The sequence below is a fragment of the Dinoponera quadriceps genome, unplaced genomic scaffold (genome assembly GCF_001313825.1).
Source record: "Dinoponera quadriceps isolate SergipeBrazil2010 unplaced genomic scaffold, ASM131382v1 scaffold545, whole genome shotgun sequence".
NCBI classification, from domain to species: Eukaryota; Metazoa; Arthropoda; class Insecta; order Hymenoptera; family Formicidae; genus Dinoponera; species Dinoponera quadriceps.
In genome coordinates, this window is record NW_014554681.1 from 392,003 (window position 1) to 411,122 (window position 19,120).

Genomic DNA, 19,120 nt, shown 5'->3' on the forward strand with positions numbered 1-19,120 from the left:
GTTTTTTCTATATTGAGTCTCAAATAAATACTCATTTTAGAAATATTACGTAATATTCGAACTATTATAGTATATTTAATTTAATAAAGAGGTAATATTTATAATATTTATACATCTCATTTTAATTATATATTATAATATTTAATTTAATGAAAATTTATATGAGTAAAAATAAGTAAAAGAGAAACAATATGTCTATTCTCATAATCCCTCTCTTTTTCTTCTTTTGGCGTTGGAATTCTCAATGGAATTTGACACTCTTAAAAAAACATATTATGCGGAAACTACAAAGGTAAAAATAACAGTCGTGTTTCTAACAATGCTATGCGTATGTATTTACTGAGGGAAATTTAATTACATTTGCATTACGTACACAATAACAAAGTTAAACAGAAACAAAAAGAAAGCGTTAGCAAATGTAAACAAAATCATATTCGCGATTCGAAGAGCATTATTGGGCGTTAAAATCAACATTTGACAAATTTACATTAAATTCTCTGACCGGTATTCGTAGTTGTAAATTATTCATGATTTTTTATTGAGATCATAAACAATTACATATCATATACAAGTTCATATTCATGGGCTGTTTAAGTCAATGTTTCTCGTTGTACAAAATAATGTAATAAATACAACCCATGTAAATACGATCCGATCAAAGATCGTGTTAAATAACGCGAAGCCGACGAGATACTCTGATTGAATATTTCGAGCTCCGACGCAATATTTTAATCACCCGAAGCGGACGATTACTGGTGCACGTAATCCGTAATATACGCGTCGCTACCGAAGCTCAGGATGTGATAAAAATATTCGAAAAAACACGTGTCGTGCGAAGATAGGTATGATCTCCTTGAAGGTCCAACGACGTCCGACAGCGTTGATCGCTGTCATCATTCGGTCGTTCGATGGACGGGGCAGCGACGGGATTACGTTTTTGCCCTTTCTTGCCCATTATTTCGGCATCGCGTCATGTCTACTTCTTTCCCGTTACCGAATGTTACATTTACACGAAACTTTTTGTCGGCTCGTGAAATAATTAATCGGACTCCCGATGGCATTGCGTCAATTAATAATTCTCCGATCGAATCGCATCTGCACGAACTTCAGTGCCACGAACTAATATCCGGCATGTTATGATGGTACAGCCGGGAGCAGGATGCTGTGTCGAGGAGCCGAGACGGAGGATGCAGATGTCACGATGCATCATATATTTTCAAATGTAAAGATACGTATTTAATATATGCATACATTTCCGATGCCAATGGAAGAAATAAATAATCGAGATACTATGAAGAGATAAAATTTGTTATTTTACTTATCCTTGTGTACTTATTATATATATGAAAAGGTAATCGCAAATATATATATATATATATATATATATATATATAATATGGGAATCTTGGGGGCTTTTTTAAAGATATTTAAACACGGAGAGAAAATGACATTTAATAACCATTTATTGCATCAAGACAGGACAGTACAGCCTGTACAATGTCCTCCGGGTTTGACCAAATTTATAGGACTCTTTGGAATTAAAATTCCGACTCAGATAATGCTAATGACAGCAACATTATATGCATAATGCTGCTATTACCGCTACTATCTTTTAAATTTGTTTCAGAGGTAGAAACGTAATTTATGTTCCAAATTTCCATAACACCCCTCGTCAAAACTCAACCCTACAATTACAAAATATTCGTGTCTCCACTCGGATCTCCTTTTCTCTCTCTTATCCCGTGATCTCCTAAAATTTTCTAAAATCTCCGCGCTATTAACCGCACGCGCTATTCGCGACCGTTTCCGCACGAGCGACTCGCCGCGAGAGAGAGAGAGAGAGAGAGAGAGTCGTTCGCATATTTTCCACGCGGCGGGCGATTAATTCCACCGACTGACTGGCTTGCGTGCTCGCTTGGCCGGCAGGTGTGACCGAGCTGATACCGCCTGAGGCATGGCCAGCAGCACGGAGGACTACGGGTCCGAACTGCAGGAGCTGCAGTGGGGCGCCGGCACCGGCACGCACTTCCTGCGCGGCGGCAGCGGTTCTCACTTCCTGAGGAGCGGCACCGGCGGCTGCTACGAGGCCGAGGACCTCGAGCCGGCCAGCAGGCACCATGGCGGCCAACATCGCGGCTACTACAGTCCACCCGGCACCAGCTACACCATCGTCGAGAGGCCGCCCAGCGCGCCCCATCATCACTCCTCGCACGCGACCCCGTACAGGCACAGAGGTCACGGTACCGCCGGCACCGGTGCCATCTCCCCGGAACAGGTGCTCAGGTACGAGCGTCTCGACGACGATCAACAAAGATAGGTCGAAGTTACCATGGCGGACTGGATTCGTTTCACCCGCGTCTAACTCGCGATTACTTTGATCATTCTGAATAAAGGGGATGGGGGGGGTTGCGTCGAATGCGATTTCCGAGCGATTTGGAACTACATTTAGAGTACTCGCGCTCATTCTCTTCTCGTGCAGATGAAACACTGGAAGTTGTACGTATTCAGGGTGTCTGACGCAAGCTATCTGTCACATTGTGGTTTAGGTCAATGTGAAGAAAAAGTCCTCTACCATTTTGCAAATAACACGCAGATTTTGGAGTTATTAAATAAAGAAGCCTCTGTACACGGCCATTTTCAACGATTAATAACTCACGGAATTTCACGTGGTTTTTTTTTTAGAAAATACCAGAGGACTTTTTTGTTCACTTTAACTACAGATATGGTGAGGAATGGCGCAGCTTGTGTCAGACAGCCTGTGCATCTCGAAGGAACGCAATTTTCGATCTCCCGCAGGCTATTCGGCAACAGCATGACGTCGGAACGTCGCCAAGGCGATCGGAGAACGCCGGCGTCCAGCCCGGCGAGCGTCGCGGCGGTCCGCAGCACGCCGACCACCGGCTCGCAGCAGCAGCAGTCGCAGCAGTCGCAGCAACAGCAGCAGCAGACGAACACCACGAACCCGCCTACGTCGCCGGTCGCGCAGCAGCCGCTCAGCCTGCAGGAGCTCACCGTAAGGACAATCACCATGACGAGAGATCCGCCGGACTCTCACCATGGCTTTGGCATCTGCGTGAAGGGTGGCAAGGACGCAGGTGAGATCCGAAGTACCTTCAGGCTACCCCCGTCGCCGTACTTCGTGCCTCGAGAACGAGGTACTTTTACCCAGCGGTTTACTCCACGTTAGTTCTGACTATCGTCACTCGTCGACAAAGAGCCTCACCTTGTTATCTGTCGCCGTGTAACCGCGCCGTGTTACGTGCTACTTATACGCTCAGAGCGAGTCGTCTGGCGTCGCACCCGCGGCCGTAAACGAACGAGAGGGAGAAGCGCGTGACCGTAAAAGAAAAAGGAGAAACTCGCGACCGCCGTGTCCCTGTATCGCGTCTCGATTCGGAAATTCGTCTTACCGCGGAATCGAGGATCCATCTCTCTATCTGTGGCTGTTCAGACTTTCGTAATTATCACGACGCGCGACAGTCAATGATGTGGACTTGAATTTTTCGATTTTCTTGCTACCGTCTTTTCGAGAAATTTCACTTTTATTTTATTTTTTTTTTCATATTATATTTATAAAGAAAAAATATACTGTATTAAATTGATTACACAGACTGACAAAAAGAAATGTTTGTCAAGTGACTGTAATCAGAGGTGTTTCTTATGGATTTTTCAGTCGCGAAAAATAATTCCGCCGACTAAATTGTTCCATCGTATTAAGTTTAAAGTTATTGTAAGTTTTAAGATAAGAATTAGCGATTTTATCGACTATTTATCTGGGTATTTATCGGCTAAACAAATTATCGTTATTAAAATGTCAAATTTTTAATGTAACTTGTTTGATTAAAATTTAAAGAAACTTTTTCTTCCTTATTGAAATTCAATAAAATTTCACTTATTTGGAAATATTTGTTTTATTAGCCATTTTAGAATTGTTCTTAGTGATTTATCATATATTTGTTTACTACGAATCGCTGCTTTCTCATCTTAAAATTCAAAATTCAATAACTTGAAAATCCGACGTGATGGAATTTAGTCAGCAGCATTGTTTTTCGTAACGGAAAATCCATAAGAAACACCTACTCTGATTAAAGTTACTCAACACAAATTTATTTTTTTCATCCTGTGTTATTAAATTTGCTTCATACAATAATGTAAATCTACGTTACGTCGTTGCAGCGGCAAATTTACTAAAAGCTATACTCAGATTTGCGTATTACGTTACATATGACATGGTTTCGTGTAAATTTTGGTAATTTTTTTCTCATTTCTTTCGAATTTCCATTTCGCCACTTTACGTGATATAATACGAGTACCGTAATTAATGCTGTCAGTTTCGAGTGTCCGGATCTTTCAGTAGCTGAGTGTATGGCTAATTTCAGACACTATAAATTATCGATTTTTCTAACGATAACAAGTAATAATAACATCTTAAATTAGCCGTATATTCAATTACTCCGGTATCCGGGTAGATAAAATTAACACCGAGACTGAACTGACACTGGTATGAATCGCCCATTAGAGAGACGACCTTTGCAAATTGATCAGCAAAGTTGTTACTAAATTTACATGAACCTGTCTACCTGGGCACGTTCGCGCGATAATCCGCAATCTATTCAGCGATGCCCGTACGACATAAAGCCGATTTTGTAATTCTCGATGTTGTAACTGCCAGTGCTACATATCGTATAGTTGAAACATAATTGTTTGTAACATGAGTAACACCAATAGTTATAACATCAGGAATAATTAAGTCGATTTTACACTGTTCACATAAACCACGGGTGTCACTAAACTTAAATTCCAGTCTAAACATAGCCTATGCTGCCGTGAATCTGATCACGGTGCTTTCGACAACGAGTTGACGCCAAACGCGTTACCGCGATTTGACACCGTCTCGGTAGTCGCTCGTGACCTCGCGAATCTGCATAAATTCGCAGTAACGTGTGAGTTCGCACTTTATCGCTCGAATTTTGGTAATTTGATAAACCCGGAAACAATTTCGTGAACTGTGTGAATATTCCGTGACGCTTTTATTAATTATTCTTATTAAAAATCGAGGATACCGAATGGTAGCGAAAATCTAAAAAAAAAAAAAGGGAGAACAAATTCGTATTTCAATAAAGCGCGACGTTGAGCAGCGTGACGTGCCGCATATCTGATTATATGATGCATAATTGTTGATCGATAGTCTCCGTAACGTCTACATTCGCGACGCGAAGTATCTCAAAGAACCGACCGCCAGATGACTCGCCCCTCACTGATTTCTGCTAAATCGTTTCTCTGATAATTGAATTGTTCCTTTCCCGTGCTGCGTGCCTAAGTTACCTCGGTTGGCACTCACATCGTGTCCCGACACTTTGCGCTTGTGCGTGCTTCAGCATATGATCAGCGAATCGTCCTTGCGCATCTTAATCCTCGCGACAGCAGACGTTCAATTATACCTCGACCCGATTATATACTTCTTCAGTTAGATTTCGCACAGTGAATAGGAAAATTATACGTTTCGATTTATTTCCCACCTCGCCCGTGAAAATGCAGAACATTTTCTCGGGGTTTCCAGCGCGGGGTAATTAAATTGCGTCATTTCACGATACAAACGAAAAGATGGGAAAAAAAGAGATGATTATTTTAACAGAAGAATAATTAATCTCTTCGCTTTGCAGCTGTTTGCTGAATGTGAAATACACTCGCTCGTGTTTATAACACGCGCGAATTAATCGAGATGTCTATTTGCGGATCGCGGCGAAGAGTAAATGTTCCTGTCGCGAGGACGATATTCGACGGAACGAAAAAGCAGAGCAAAAACATTTTCACGATCGTTAAGCATCCGTTTTCCGCCACAGTGACGATTGTTTGCACGCGGACTCGATAGAGGAGGAACGTGCGCGTTTTGCACAGACTCTCTCTCTCTCTCTTTCTCTCCCTCTTCTCTTGACTATTTTTTTTTCACTCTCTCTCTCTCTCTCTCTCTCTCTCTCTCTCTTACGAGAGGTAGAACTCCGGTCTGTTCGCCGTTCGATGGTCGAAGCGATAATGAGTTATCGATCCATCGAGACGCGTTTGCGCCGCAAATCGCACGGCCGGAGTTCATCGTCGTCGTCGTCATCATCGTTGTTGTTTCGCTCGGTAATCTGTCTGGAAAACTCGATCATCGAGGAAAAAATACTTGGCGCGTTAACTAACAATAGCTGTTGCAATTCCGCAAGTTGGCCGCTTATTCATGTCGGACTCGCCGCTTCGTAACGCGACGCGGCCTCGCGATCTCATTGCGAGTAACTCGAGTACGCATCTTAACTACCCAAATACAGATACAAAGAATAATTAAATCAATTTCTACTTGGAATTTATTTTTTCGCAACGTATCTCCTATTTTCACAAGTTCACGGCTTAAAAAAGCTCGAGACGCATCAAAGGTTCGTGGTGAAAAAAGCGATCGTTATGAAACGTTAAGAACGTCCGCACAAGCATGGATTATCTTTCCGATAATGCGATTATCCTTTGAATAGTTTTCAACGTGTCAATAACACCTTCTCCGAGCAATTTTCGACTCGCGTTCACGAAGGATAAGCATTGCGAGTTTTCCAGAGAGGTTCCTCGCAACTGAACTGGTGTAAGCAGGACCTCGTACAGGATCCGCGTGACGAGGCAAGGATGCGCTAGAGTGCCGTCTTAAAGTCGTTAAAATAACAAAAGCGACAAGATCCGGTTTCACGGTCCCGAGCCTGTTAATCCTCGCGGTCTCAAAGATAAATCAGACTAGCTCGCGATACGTTCTCCGGTGTAACAACCGCGATGTTCGGGAAATATGAAATTTTCATCGCGTGCGCGGCCAAACGTTTCTCCGATATTGGAAATGTTTGACACGTTTACTCACTTCAGAAAAATGTAAAGAGAATAACGGTCGGATAAAATAATGAGTATTAAAAGGTACGAACATTTTTAACTTGTAATATTAATATTTCGGGTCTTTTAATTCCTATTTAGAGGATTTCCTGACATCTCATTTTTAATACTTCGGATTCCTTCGGAGGAACTCGAAGATTCGCGAGAAATGAGAGTACCAGGGAAGAAATCAGAGTCGCGGGACGATTCGACAGCACGGTCTGTCACGATGATCGCTGGGGGAGACTGCGAGTGTTAAATCTCACGCTTAATCACGCATTGACGCTGCACATACACGCGCGCTGGTTATCATGTCGCTTGACGAGCTTTATCATCGCCGTGAATTCGAGCGTGAAACCACCAAATCCGAAAAGCTCTCTCTCTCTCTCTCTCTCTCTCTCTCTTTCTCTCATATTCCGCGAGAGGCCTCAAAAGACCTATCTTGCCTGCCGCGCGGATCGCGGCACTAAAAACCTGTTTCAAACGATGCTGAAATTTGCAGAAAGTCGGAAAAAGTGCCCGTCCGGGCACCTTTTTCTCGCGTTATCGAGAGTTTCATTACACTTCGGGCGTAAAATTCATTCTGTCGTCGGAAATTGCAATTTCGCATGAGAAAAATTTAATAGTCGCTCCCCTCGCGAAAGCTCACCCGAGATTTCTGCGTTTTATTGAAAGCATAAGAGCCGCTCGAGCATAATTCTTGAGAATTAATTTAATTAATCTCGCTCACGATTTTACGATTTTTTTTTTAATATTAAAATTCGTCGTGTGAAATTATCATATAAGATTTTCCAAGTACTTGTACAATTAATGGCCCGACAGGAACTACTTTTGCATCTGATAAAATTCCGATTCTTTACTCTGTTGCTCATATTGGCGACTTTATCGTTTTACCACGCGCGTTATCGTAAATTAGCAGCTCCATTTGGAGTTTAATCGTATTATTTTGCGCCGATGACACTTCGAGGGGGGAAAGACTCATTGAACTTAAAGCGAGCTTTCTGCGGATTTTGTCATCGTCCGCGACCGGCTGGGTTTGAGAATAAACCAACTTGCATTGTGTCATTCTTATTTTCTGTTTCGCTGTACCAGAAGCGCAGTCAGGTAACTCGACGAGAGAAAGGAGGGTTAACGCATCTCACTACGAGTATCTGTCAGAAAGCTACTTCCTCTCTAGACTTGGCACGCCGACAGTTCGTTGCATGGGTGTACAATGCATATGCGTGTAGTGTGTGTATGATCGCGTAGAAGAGAGAGCCTGCACTTTCGTCAGTCACAAAGCTCGAAAAACCAAGCGGGAGCGAACGAAGCAGATAAAGCGGAGCGTTCGAAATGACGATGAAGAGCGCCACCGAGCTTTCATAAGTGTCATTTAAATAGAAATCAATGTTTTTCGCGTGTTTCCCGAATTACCACACACGATTTCTCCTTCCGTAAATTATCTTCGTATGCAGGGTGTTTTTATTCGTGACACAAATCATCGATCGGTTTCACTTCGATACGACGAGGAAAATTTGGTAGTAAAAATTACCACAAATTTTTGTAAAGTCGGACCGGAATTATGACTAGAATTATTATATGCGTTGTAATCTTTAGTGATGTGTACACATGAAATACATCACTGAAGATTACAACACACATAATAATTTCAATTCTAATTCCGGTATGATTTAGCATTATAAACTTTTGTGGCAATTTTTATTACGATATTCTCTCTGTGTACGAAAGACAAAAGGAATGAAGGCTAATTTGAAGTTACGGATTCATTTGAACAGCTGGTCAAATCGTCACGAATTATAATGATAATTCTAGGCCGCAAATATGGACAACTGGGCTTCGTTTCGAGGAACTTCGAGCAAACCTCGCTAAAATGCAAATTTAATTACGCGCGTGACCGCCGAGACGTTGAACAGTGAACATTCAAACGGCGCTGCGAGAGCTCTCGTCTGAACAAATTTTCCTCGAAAGAAGATTATCCTTGAGCTCGGAAAAACTTCACTTGGGAATACAATCAAGTGAGGAAAGAGAAGCTCCAGATGAATTTAACGAAACACTCTGTATATGACAATGACGAGAGAATAGAATCGAAGAATTGTAAATGCGTTTAAAGAATCGTGGAAAATTCTCAATTAATCGCATTTCCATCTCGAGTATACTCGGCAATACGAAAAGCAACTGCACACACGGACTATTTTCATCTCGACCGATCTTTAGATTCGCCTTCTCTCTTTCTCCTTTTCTCTGTCTTTCTCGTCGCTCGGAAGACTCTCGTCGACCTCGACGGGGACAACCGACGATGATAATACGCTACCAGCGCAAACACACAATAAACAAGGAGTCGTGAACCGCAGAAATGCAGTTCGAGCGTGCGATTCGATGTGTCATCCGCCAGAATGGCCGGAAGAGTACGTGAGATTTCGCGATGAGCTTACCTGCTCAGGTGGCACGAAATGTACCCGTAGAACGAGCCAGACAACGTCCTGACAACAGGAATAACAGAACGGAAGAGAGATTTCGTTTATATTCAAAGGAAATCCCTGAGGCCGCGCCTTAATGCACTTTCGACCGGTCGAGTGGGCGAGCTTACCGTGAAATCTCACGAACTTCTGTGCTCTGGTCGTCGCATTTCCTTTGTCTCTCTCTTTCTCTTTCTTGGTCTATCTCTCTCTTTCTCTATTTCTCGCTTCGCCACGATTGACATGCCCCTCTACACACAACTGAATGTTTCATGGACACTACGTAGCCGTACGGCGGAGAACTCTCGACTCCGAAAAATGATATTGATGTCTCGTTTGTTTGGAGCAGATCGAGTAGTTCCGGTGTAACAATAATAATAATAATAATCTTGTAACAATGATAATTTCGGTTTTACGATGTAACTTAAATTGTGCCATTTATATTGATCTCTAATTCTAAAGAATTGTGTAAATTATATATAAAATGTATATATATATATATATGACTGTTGTATTTTATACATTTATTTATAGTTTTATATATTCATATCATTTTTATATTCCTTCACCGAGAAAATTAAATTCACGAAGCATGAGACAGATATATCAGATATTTAGACGTGTAATTTTTCATCGCAAAATCGGTCGAACTCGCTAAAACCAATACCGTCTCACTGTATTACGTCACGCGTAAGAGGAATTTTTTCACATTGTACAGATTTCATTGTCCTCGTGGATCTTCAAAAATTCATAGGAAGCGGCTCCGCTCGGAGAGGCACTATCGGCTGCCATCGATTATTGCTTTCTCGACGCAATGAAAAATACTCGCAAACGAACATACCTAAATATATATGTGTGTATATATATATATATATATATATATATATATATACGCACATACATAGGTGCACACGTAAATAATACGATACAGAAATATCACGAATGCATAATGCAAGCACGATGCACATCATGCGATGCAATCACGTTTCCTCTTGACTCTTCGAAGAATCTATGCATGTCTTTCTTTCTATCACGAATATACACACGTGCATCTATTCTAATACAGAGGAATCAGACACGCACATACACATATACACGCACAAAGATACATGCAACAGACAGATATACACACACGCTGTTTTCTGTATCTACTTCTCACTTTGATGCATCCGCATACGTCTTTTTACATTCTCCTCTCTTATTTTCACGATATTTCTGCCCATGGCGTTTATTATATCCGATTCAACAAGTATATCGGGGAAGTTTGCCAGCTCCGCCACAAAGTCAATTTGCCTGTTACATAGTACCCAACAGGTCCTTCTCGCCTTCACACCGGGTGCGCGTCACCCTCTACTTTAGATGCAAGCGCTAATTTATCAACATCCAGCCAATAATTGTCGAAAAATCACGTCCACGTTCGCGTAAGGTCTCTACCTCCGCAAGTACCGTCTCCGAGACGTCACTCGCGCGCGTTTTGAAACATCCTATATCGTTCGTTTCACGAGCGCTGACTTATTCTCAACAATTGGTAAAAGAGAAACACCGTCACTTTGCGTGGTGCATTTTTTTACGAAAATATGTCCAAGTTAGGAAAATTCGCGGCCGAGATGTCATTCACGCGTTCTTAAATTTCTCCATTTATTTTTCATAATTTTAAAATAGAAGCCCTTCCAATTTATCCGGATGCAGGATCGCGAAAGATCGAGGGAGCTCGTTTTATGAGACGGAATGGGAGTCGTTCGAGCGCGTCATGGGCGGAAGGTCTTCGCTGGCACCGATCGCGAACCAGCAGCGCGGCAGCTTTTGGCCTGATAGAAAGTCTGCGAATTGTTTTCAGGGGTGGGAGTCTACATCTCGAGGGTGGAGGAAGGTTCGGTGGCCGAGCGCGCTGGACTCAGGCCAGGAGACACCATCCTGGAGGTGAACGGCACACCCTTCCGCGCCGTGACCCACGAGGAGGCCCTCAAAGTAAGTCCAACTTTTGGTCCGCTATCTCAACCCCCCTACGAGCCCTCAACGTCACCCACAATCCTCTAATTCTGTCGGTGCCGTTGCCTTCCACTTCTCAAGTCTCGACCGGGAACTTCGAAAATACGAGAACGAGAAGATATAGCGCGATTCCCGATCTCCGAGACGTGAAAACTCGCAACGTACGAATTTCTTTGTCTTCTTCCTCGTACGGTCTCATTAATCTCTTGTGTTGTACGTTCTAAAATTCAAGACTCGTCCGCATTCCGACGTCCGGCGCACCTCTCCTTTTTTCCCTGGTAACAAATATCTTCTTTCTCGTACACGGAGAAAATATGGCAGTAAAAATTACCACAAAATTTTGTAACACTGTACCATACCGGAATTATAACTGAAATTATGATGTGTAATCTTTAGTGATGTATTTCGTTGTATACGCATTACTAAAGATTACAACATGTAATGATTTCACTCGTAATAATTCCGATAGAGTCCAGCATTGTAAAATTTTGTAGTAATTCTTACTACAATATTTTCTCCGTATATCTTCTTGATGCTTTGACACGTCTCTAATCTTCCGACTAATTTCACGATTTGATTTTATCTTATCAGAAAATTAATTCTCAAGATCTCCCTTTATTGAAACGATTAGTACATAAAAATTTCAACGACATCAGGAGGTTATTATTAATTATAATTATAATTATCATTAGGAAATTACTATCAATTTATCGTGGAATTACCGACTGGCTCAGTTTAAACAATTTTCTTCTCGAAACTCATCCATTCACAATTCAATCATTGGAAGAATAATTTCGCTGCGAACGCAAGCTTAAATTAGCTTGAAAAACAAGGCGAAATCGCAGGAACTTCATGTTTCGGTCACGAGCGTTACCGTCCCGAATCGAGAGGACTTTTGTCACCGAGGTCTTCGGCAAAAATAAGAGCAAAAAATGACTAATTAGGGTCAGCCCAATTAATGGCCACTTCTAGACCCAGTCCACCGACGTAATCGTTCAGACGCATCTGATATTTACGACTGACTTTAGGGACGGTCTCACGACTGCTCTAGAGAGTACGACCCCTCCGCTCCCCTCGGCCGTATTAGATAGAGGAAATCGGGAAGAAACTTAGAGCATCTGTAAATCCTCGGTGCAAATAACCGGACCAAAACCGTGCTCGAGATTAGCTTCTCGCCCCTTATATTTCCAGCGCTACGATTTTCTTCGTATTCTTCTCGGCTTTTTTCTTCTTTTCGTTTTCATTCATGTTACCCTTCAAAGCGGGGGGGTTGATGAAGCCGCTACGACTTCGTGAAGCTCGCGTTTCGATATTTATTTCCTTGCTTATTAACGGGGAATACCTATGCGAAATGATGAAACGGGATAGTTATTTATTTACGAAAAATATATATCCATTGGAGAAGAAGAAGACGGATATTGCATCTTTAATCGCCCATTCGCGAATCAAGGGAACTCGCAAGGTTTGTAAATAGCGGCGGAAATTGAAGTAACTGGTGTTAAAACGGCATCCGATCCGCGCATTGAAGTTTCTGTCGCTTCTGCGACCTACGTTTCCTCGTAATCGTGCTGTTGATTGTGGTGAAACTAGTTCGGACGGCATACACCTCGAGGACGTTTCACAACGACGTCTCGCTAAAGAGCCCCCGCACGTCTTTGACGAACGCCACTACGTATGGTTTCGCGAAGAGTTGCTCGTGAAGAAACTCGCGCGCGAACTCGAGCACTGCCGAAGGGCGCTCTTTGATCCGCCGGGTAAACGATTCGAGGGAATATCATTGTCGCCGGATTAGTACACGCTCGACGCTCGCAAGTGGCAAACACTAACCGGATATTCGCGCATACGAAGTTAAACGTCGCCCCCTCGAGTGCCAATCTGCGCACTGACAAGGGCGAGAGAAGACCGCGAGTATTGCGCATAAATTTAAATTCGCAATCGAGCAAGTTGTGATTGCCCGGCCGAGACTCGAGGCTGAACTTCAACGCTGAGGAAAAATCGAGGAAGTTCGCCATCTAATTCGAGATGTTAATAAAGACGCGAGGGAGAAAGAGAAGTATAATCCCGAGTTAAATTCTGAAGTTGAAGTATCGTAAGGAAGCATACGTAGATTGACTTTGCGACTCTCAGTCAACCGAATGGAGAAATGTCGCTTCGCGAGTCGGGAAATTTCCAAAATTCGGAAGTGGTGGAACAGGCACGTTCGCAGCAATCTAGATCTCTCTCGAAAATTGGACAATCAGTAAATTAGTATATGTTTTACAAATGTATTAATAAACGGCTCTATTACTGATTAATTAAGAAAGAAAGAAATAATGGTCAATAAGAACCAAGCAGCTGTTGTAGCGATACGTGTAAATTATAATGGGAGAATATAAATGTGTATATTAATAGTGTATTAAGCACATGTCGGAAAATTGTTAGTTAGTTAGAAAATAGTTGTTACAAACGTACACACACGGCGAATCAGCCTTCTACGCATGAACCGATCCTTGAATTCCAGTAATACAATTTTCTATATTATAAAAACATCTGAAACCTTCTCTAATTAATAAATTAAACGATAAATTATTGTTTTATTCTACTTCTTATGTGTGTGTGTGTGTGTGTGTGTTACGAAAAAATATGAGACGATTATATGTATTTATGTTTTTGAATAAGTATTTCAGTTTTTCTTGTCATTAGCTTGATCTGTCATTTTTATTATATTATTATGATATTATCTGTTTTTCTTTTACTTAATTTGAATACAAATTCGCACGGATACAAATTCGGTTCTAGATCCGGATCTTCTTACGGTTTAAACTTGAATAATTCGGATTATCCGGATTATCCGAATAACGCAGTTTGGAGTGTTCTAATGTACTTGGAAGTTCGGAGCGATTTTCGGGCGAAAATTAAAAACTTTTTCAAGTTTAACTTCAGTGAAGAACAAAGATATGCAAATAATAATAAAATTAAGCAAAATGTGTTAACATTAACGTTCTTGTTTATTTATGTTAATATTGGCACATTTTGCACAATTTCATTGTCTGCTTGCATATCTTTGTTTTTATACTGAGGTTAACTTTGAAAACACATTTTTCTCACATATTTTCGCATCGGATTTCGGATGTTCGGTTAGTCGATGTTCAGATATTCGATTACTTGAGAGGCCTATTTCGCGCTTTCCGACGGATTCGCGTCACTCGGCCGACTAGACACCTCTATTCTCCACAGTCTTTTGTCTTGAGCCTCCTGAGCCACCGCTGGGAATAGCTATGTACGCGGTAGAGATAGTCGTCGGGACCATTTACACCAGAGATTACTCTCGCGGTGGTTCCTTCCACTTGGACGACTCTCTGCTTTGTAACAGTTCTGCGCGATTCCTTGCGTGAGCGACTCGCCGATGATGATAACGCATTTCGCGCTCGTGGACGTCGAATACGCGATTTACGTTCACTCAATCTCAATTCGACATCGAAAAAACGGTTATCTTCCGTATAAGTTATCTATCAGTTTTACTCGTCAAATTGCCTTTCATCTCATTCTTTTTTTTTTTAAGTTCTTAAAAGTACGCCGGTTACATTCCGGGAAAAATAGGGGAGATTCTAATTTTACAGCCGTGTGAAATGAATTGCGAAGCTAAGTGTGTATAAGTATAAAGATAAATATAGATTTGAATAAAAATGTGCGAAATGTATCGGTACTGCGGAAAACCGCAACGACTAATGTTCTCCGCGCCGACGATTTTCCATCGATTTCGCTCTCCGTTTGTTCCGCCGCTCGCGCGGCACGATTTTCCACGTGTGGAGAGAAATGTTAAAGGATCGCGCGAGAATCGATAGACGCGTAGAACGAAAGGAAGGATATAGGTCGGGTTGTAGAGACTTAGGCCGAAGATATTCCGGAAAAATCGCTGTCACGGGAGGGTGAGCGAATGGGTCGCGGCGTCTATATCCATCCCTGATTACCCTTCCTTGCGTCGTCTTCTAGATACGTGCCTTCCAACCGTCGAATCGATCGACTGTATAGCCCCCGTCGCTCGTGATGTAAAGTTTATGTGTGACGTAAAAATATTTAGCAAGTCCGGCCTTAATTCCTTTTCACCCCATCCCCGGACTGCGCGATTCCAGCCCTGTGTGACGTGTACGTGCTCGCCCTCGGAATTTATGCGATCCCCTCCTTCGTCCGCCGCGTCGTTACTTGAAATTAACTTCCAAATTAACGAGATCTTTCTCGCGCGTGGCCGCGCTATCACGTCAACTCAGCTCGCGAGCGCGAATTTGTGAGATTTTTCGAAAACTAAACACCACGAGAGCCGAAAGTACCATCGTAAAACAAAATGAATATTCAAAACTCGAGAATAATGTAGAACAGTTTCGCCTCTTGCGAGCCTTTCACGTGAGCCTCCACGTCTTTCTCACGGTGGATTTTCAAACGAGCGTTACATAAAGGATGCTATGAAATATCGAGACATTTTATAACCTTCTTTATCCGAAAATTTATGCTCCGTGGTATTTCCGAGAGAAGGATTTCTCGCGGTCGCGGAATTACGCGAAATTTATGCCACGGCACGGACGAGCGTTATTTCTGAAATAAGCTGCAAGTAACTCCGGGATCCTCATTGTATTCGCAAATCTAGCGGAGATAAAAATTCGCCGGTAAGTGGATTTCTACTACACGAGACCCGCGAAATCCAATATTCGTACGTATACATGCGCAATATATGTCGTTCCTTATTCCGCGAAATACCTTATTCTCGCGACGGACAGATGAAAACTAATATTCAGACGCGAAAATAATCCGGGCGTTTCCGGCGGACAGTTTACGTAAGCTGCACTTCGCCGTATTTCCAGACGAAATTGCGCCCACTTCGTCCCACAAATGTCTCTCCGTATAAATGCACTTACGTCGAGCCTTCGATTCAAAACGTCTCCAGACCGGGTCCTCTAAGACGCGATTTCGCTTATTGATATTTCTCCATTTCGCCGGTGTCCCTCAATTTCGCGTCCTCCGCTTTGAATCCGCCAAGTTAAGAGATGATCGAATCAAGACACGGAAAACGACTTTGTTTTTCGCAGGACAAAAAGCGGCCCTCTGATTTATTCATTACACGCCTTCGCCCGCATTTTTTCGGTCCGCGATATCGCACGGAAGAAAAAAGCCGGCGATAAAGACTTTGTTTGAATTAACGCGACACGATGTAACCAAGCGCGTTTTGGCGGTTTTTAAGGAGATTATAATGGTAAGTGCTATATTTCCAATGGCACATCAAGGAATGCTCCTCTCATAAATTTATTATTTATCAAGCAAAATTTCTTTTCTATACATCTATTTCACTAACCAAATAATAAGTATTAATTTGAAACGGAGCCGAAGTAAATATATATACTTAGTATTACATATATGAAAATATTTTTTATTTTCCTTATTATGCTATATTTATGCATCAGCTGATTTAATAAAAATGCGCAGATAATAAAAAGAAGTATATATAAGTATTTAAATATATGTTTACACGTCTATATCTTGAATATTACTGTAAATTATAAACTTTCCATTTCTGTATTTTCGAAGCGAAACGGTCAATAATTTTGAAATTTGTCTATAACATCTATATATTAGTCTTTAATATTACAATAGTTTTTTTTAACCTCTATTTTATACATAAATATGTCAAATTAGACGAAATTTCGTGTTTTATGAGGTTTCCATGCCTGCACGCTTGTATAAGTTCACAATCAAATGTCTCGGACACGACACGATAGATTATTGAAATTCCTGCTACGCGTGGTTAGTTCGATTAACTTTCGTATCATGTATATATTACGGGTTTATCTTATATTCGATCAAACTCGACGAATTGCCTAAAGAATCCAATTAGCTTCGTAAGAAGCAGAAATTATGTTTCCTTCCATGAAAACGCGCTCGGTTATGTCGTGTCACATTAATTCGACCGATCCATTTTTCCCGTGCGCGTTCCCTCCCTTCCGATTTTTGTTTCATCGCCGGCTTTTGCGCTCGACGGAGTACGCATCGCGGTTTGTCCCTATCTGTACGTGAAATATTGAGCTCCCGTCGAAATGATATTTCAATTCCTATCATTTCGACATCGCGTCCGATCGACCGCGAGGTCCGGCCCGGGGTGGCGAGCCTCGCTTCTGTCCGGCATCGATCAGTCGTGAACCGGATTAAATTGCTCTCGGTTCGACGGTGAACGGGTCGTAAAGGATAACGGTGGCGGCGCGGCTCGTTATCTCGTAATGGCTCGTCGAGATGCTCACGAACAGCACCGGGAGCACGTAGACAAACAACGTGGAGCTCGGCGAAGGAGGTCCTGCTGCCTTTTCCTGGCCGTGTCCGGCCTGCTTGACGAGGACGACGAAGACGACGACGACGCGACGGCGCCAGCCAGCCCGGCGTCCTCCGGGCGAACCCCCTGTCATTTATTCTGTTTACATAATATACACGGAACTTCCGCGGATGTGGCTCCCTCCTGAAAGGAGAAAGGCTGATGATGGCTAACTAAATATCGCTCGTGCTCCTCGGGATTTGTAGCCTCTTTGAAAGTTTTCGTATAAAGTTGCCAGGACAGGGTCGCGGGATTCGCGCGGATAATTTCACGGAGGAGCGCTACATCCTGCGATCTTGTCTTTGCTTTTCAAGAAACTGTGTTTCCACGAAGTTTTAAGTAACTTCGATTGATGCTCTCGCACTTTTTAATCGCATAACGTCCGCTCGAGACCTGGTGATATCTCTCCGGTAATTGTTCTTCTAAGTTTTAAACAAATTTCAAAGTCAAACATAATATTTGAATGGATGTAGAAGCGGAACGTTCACGAGAGTTATCGACGAAGTTCCAATGCCACGAACATATCTCGTGGGAAATATCTCTCCGAAAAATTTGCTGCTGGATATAAATGATAACAGAAAACCGAGAGTAAAAAATAAACAAGGAAACGGGAAACTAAAAGATCTTAGATTTTATCGTCGAGCTGTTCGTGCTCGAGGCATCATTTTTCAGCCTCGACGAAGAAGAAGACCGTCGATAAGTGATTAGTAATTCCAAAATTATCCGAAATTCAGCTTTTCCCGAATCCCACGACACGGGACGATTCTCGCTCGACGATAATCCCGAGGATGAATAATCTCCCTCTCCCAATGTCGAAACGAAGAGGAGGAAGGAGAAACTCCACCGTAGACTCGACACAAAAGCTGACTCCAGGATATACCCCGGGATTATCATAAATGAGCGAGGACACGCGATCGGAGAGAGAGAGAGAGAAAGAGGGTCGATTCGTTTCGCGATTGACCCAGAAAGCGCAGATTTCTCGTCGGCGAGAGCGATCGGGACGATATCCGCCGGATGGCACCATAACTCGCGGACCAACTGCGACGCGGACACGGTCGCCTTCAGACAATCGAAATACGTGCACGCAAACTTCTCTCTCTCTCTCTCTCTCTCTGTCTCGTAAGCCGACATGGGTGACGTAGGCACCGGAAATAGCGACGGGGCCCTTGCCGACGCGATAACGATACTCTCGTCCGGTTCGACTTGCGCTGGCCGAATCGCTCCTGCCGCTGCTTCGACGGTCGATGTTCCCTCCCCCATGAATTATTTATTTAATTGGTGAGCCGGAGACGGACGCCGATCACGAAAGCGCCACTTTCTCTTGGCCCTTCGTCTATTCTAGGTCGGTACTCTCACCGTGTCCGACATTAATTTCCCTCGTACGCGATACTACGCGATAAGACTCGCCTGAAAGAAAGATTAGTATCTTGAGGATTTCATGGATACATTCACCCTTACGTTT

General features: G+C 42.6%; 1 protein-coding gene across 1 annotated transcript in view; it reads left to right on the forward strand.

Moving 5' to 3' along the window:
• Positions 1-1,954: 1,954 nt before the first annotated feature.
• LOC106740845 (whirlin) overlaps positions 1,955-19,120 on the forward strand; it is a 67,350-nt gene continuing 50,184 nt past the window's right edge. Inside the window, exons 1-4 of the mRNA XM_014612288.1 lie at positions 1,955-2,283; positions 2,797-3,095; positions 7,975-7,986; positions 11,176-11,306. Of these exons, the coding sequence (XP_014467774.1) occupies positions 1,955-2,283; positions 2,797-3,095; positions 7,975-7,986; positions 11,176-11,306 (771 nt within the window). The remainder of the gene's footprint in view (positions 2,284-2,796; positions 3,096-7,974; positions 7,987-11,175; positions 11,307-19,120) is intronic.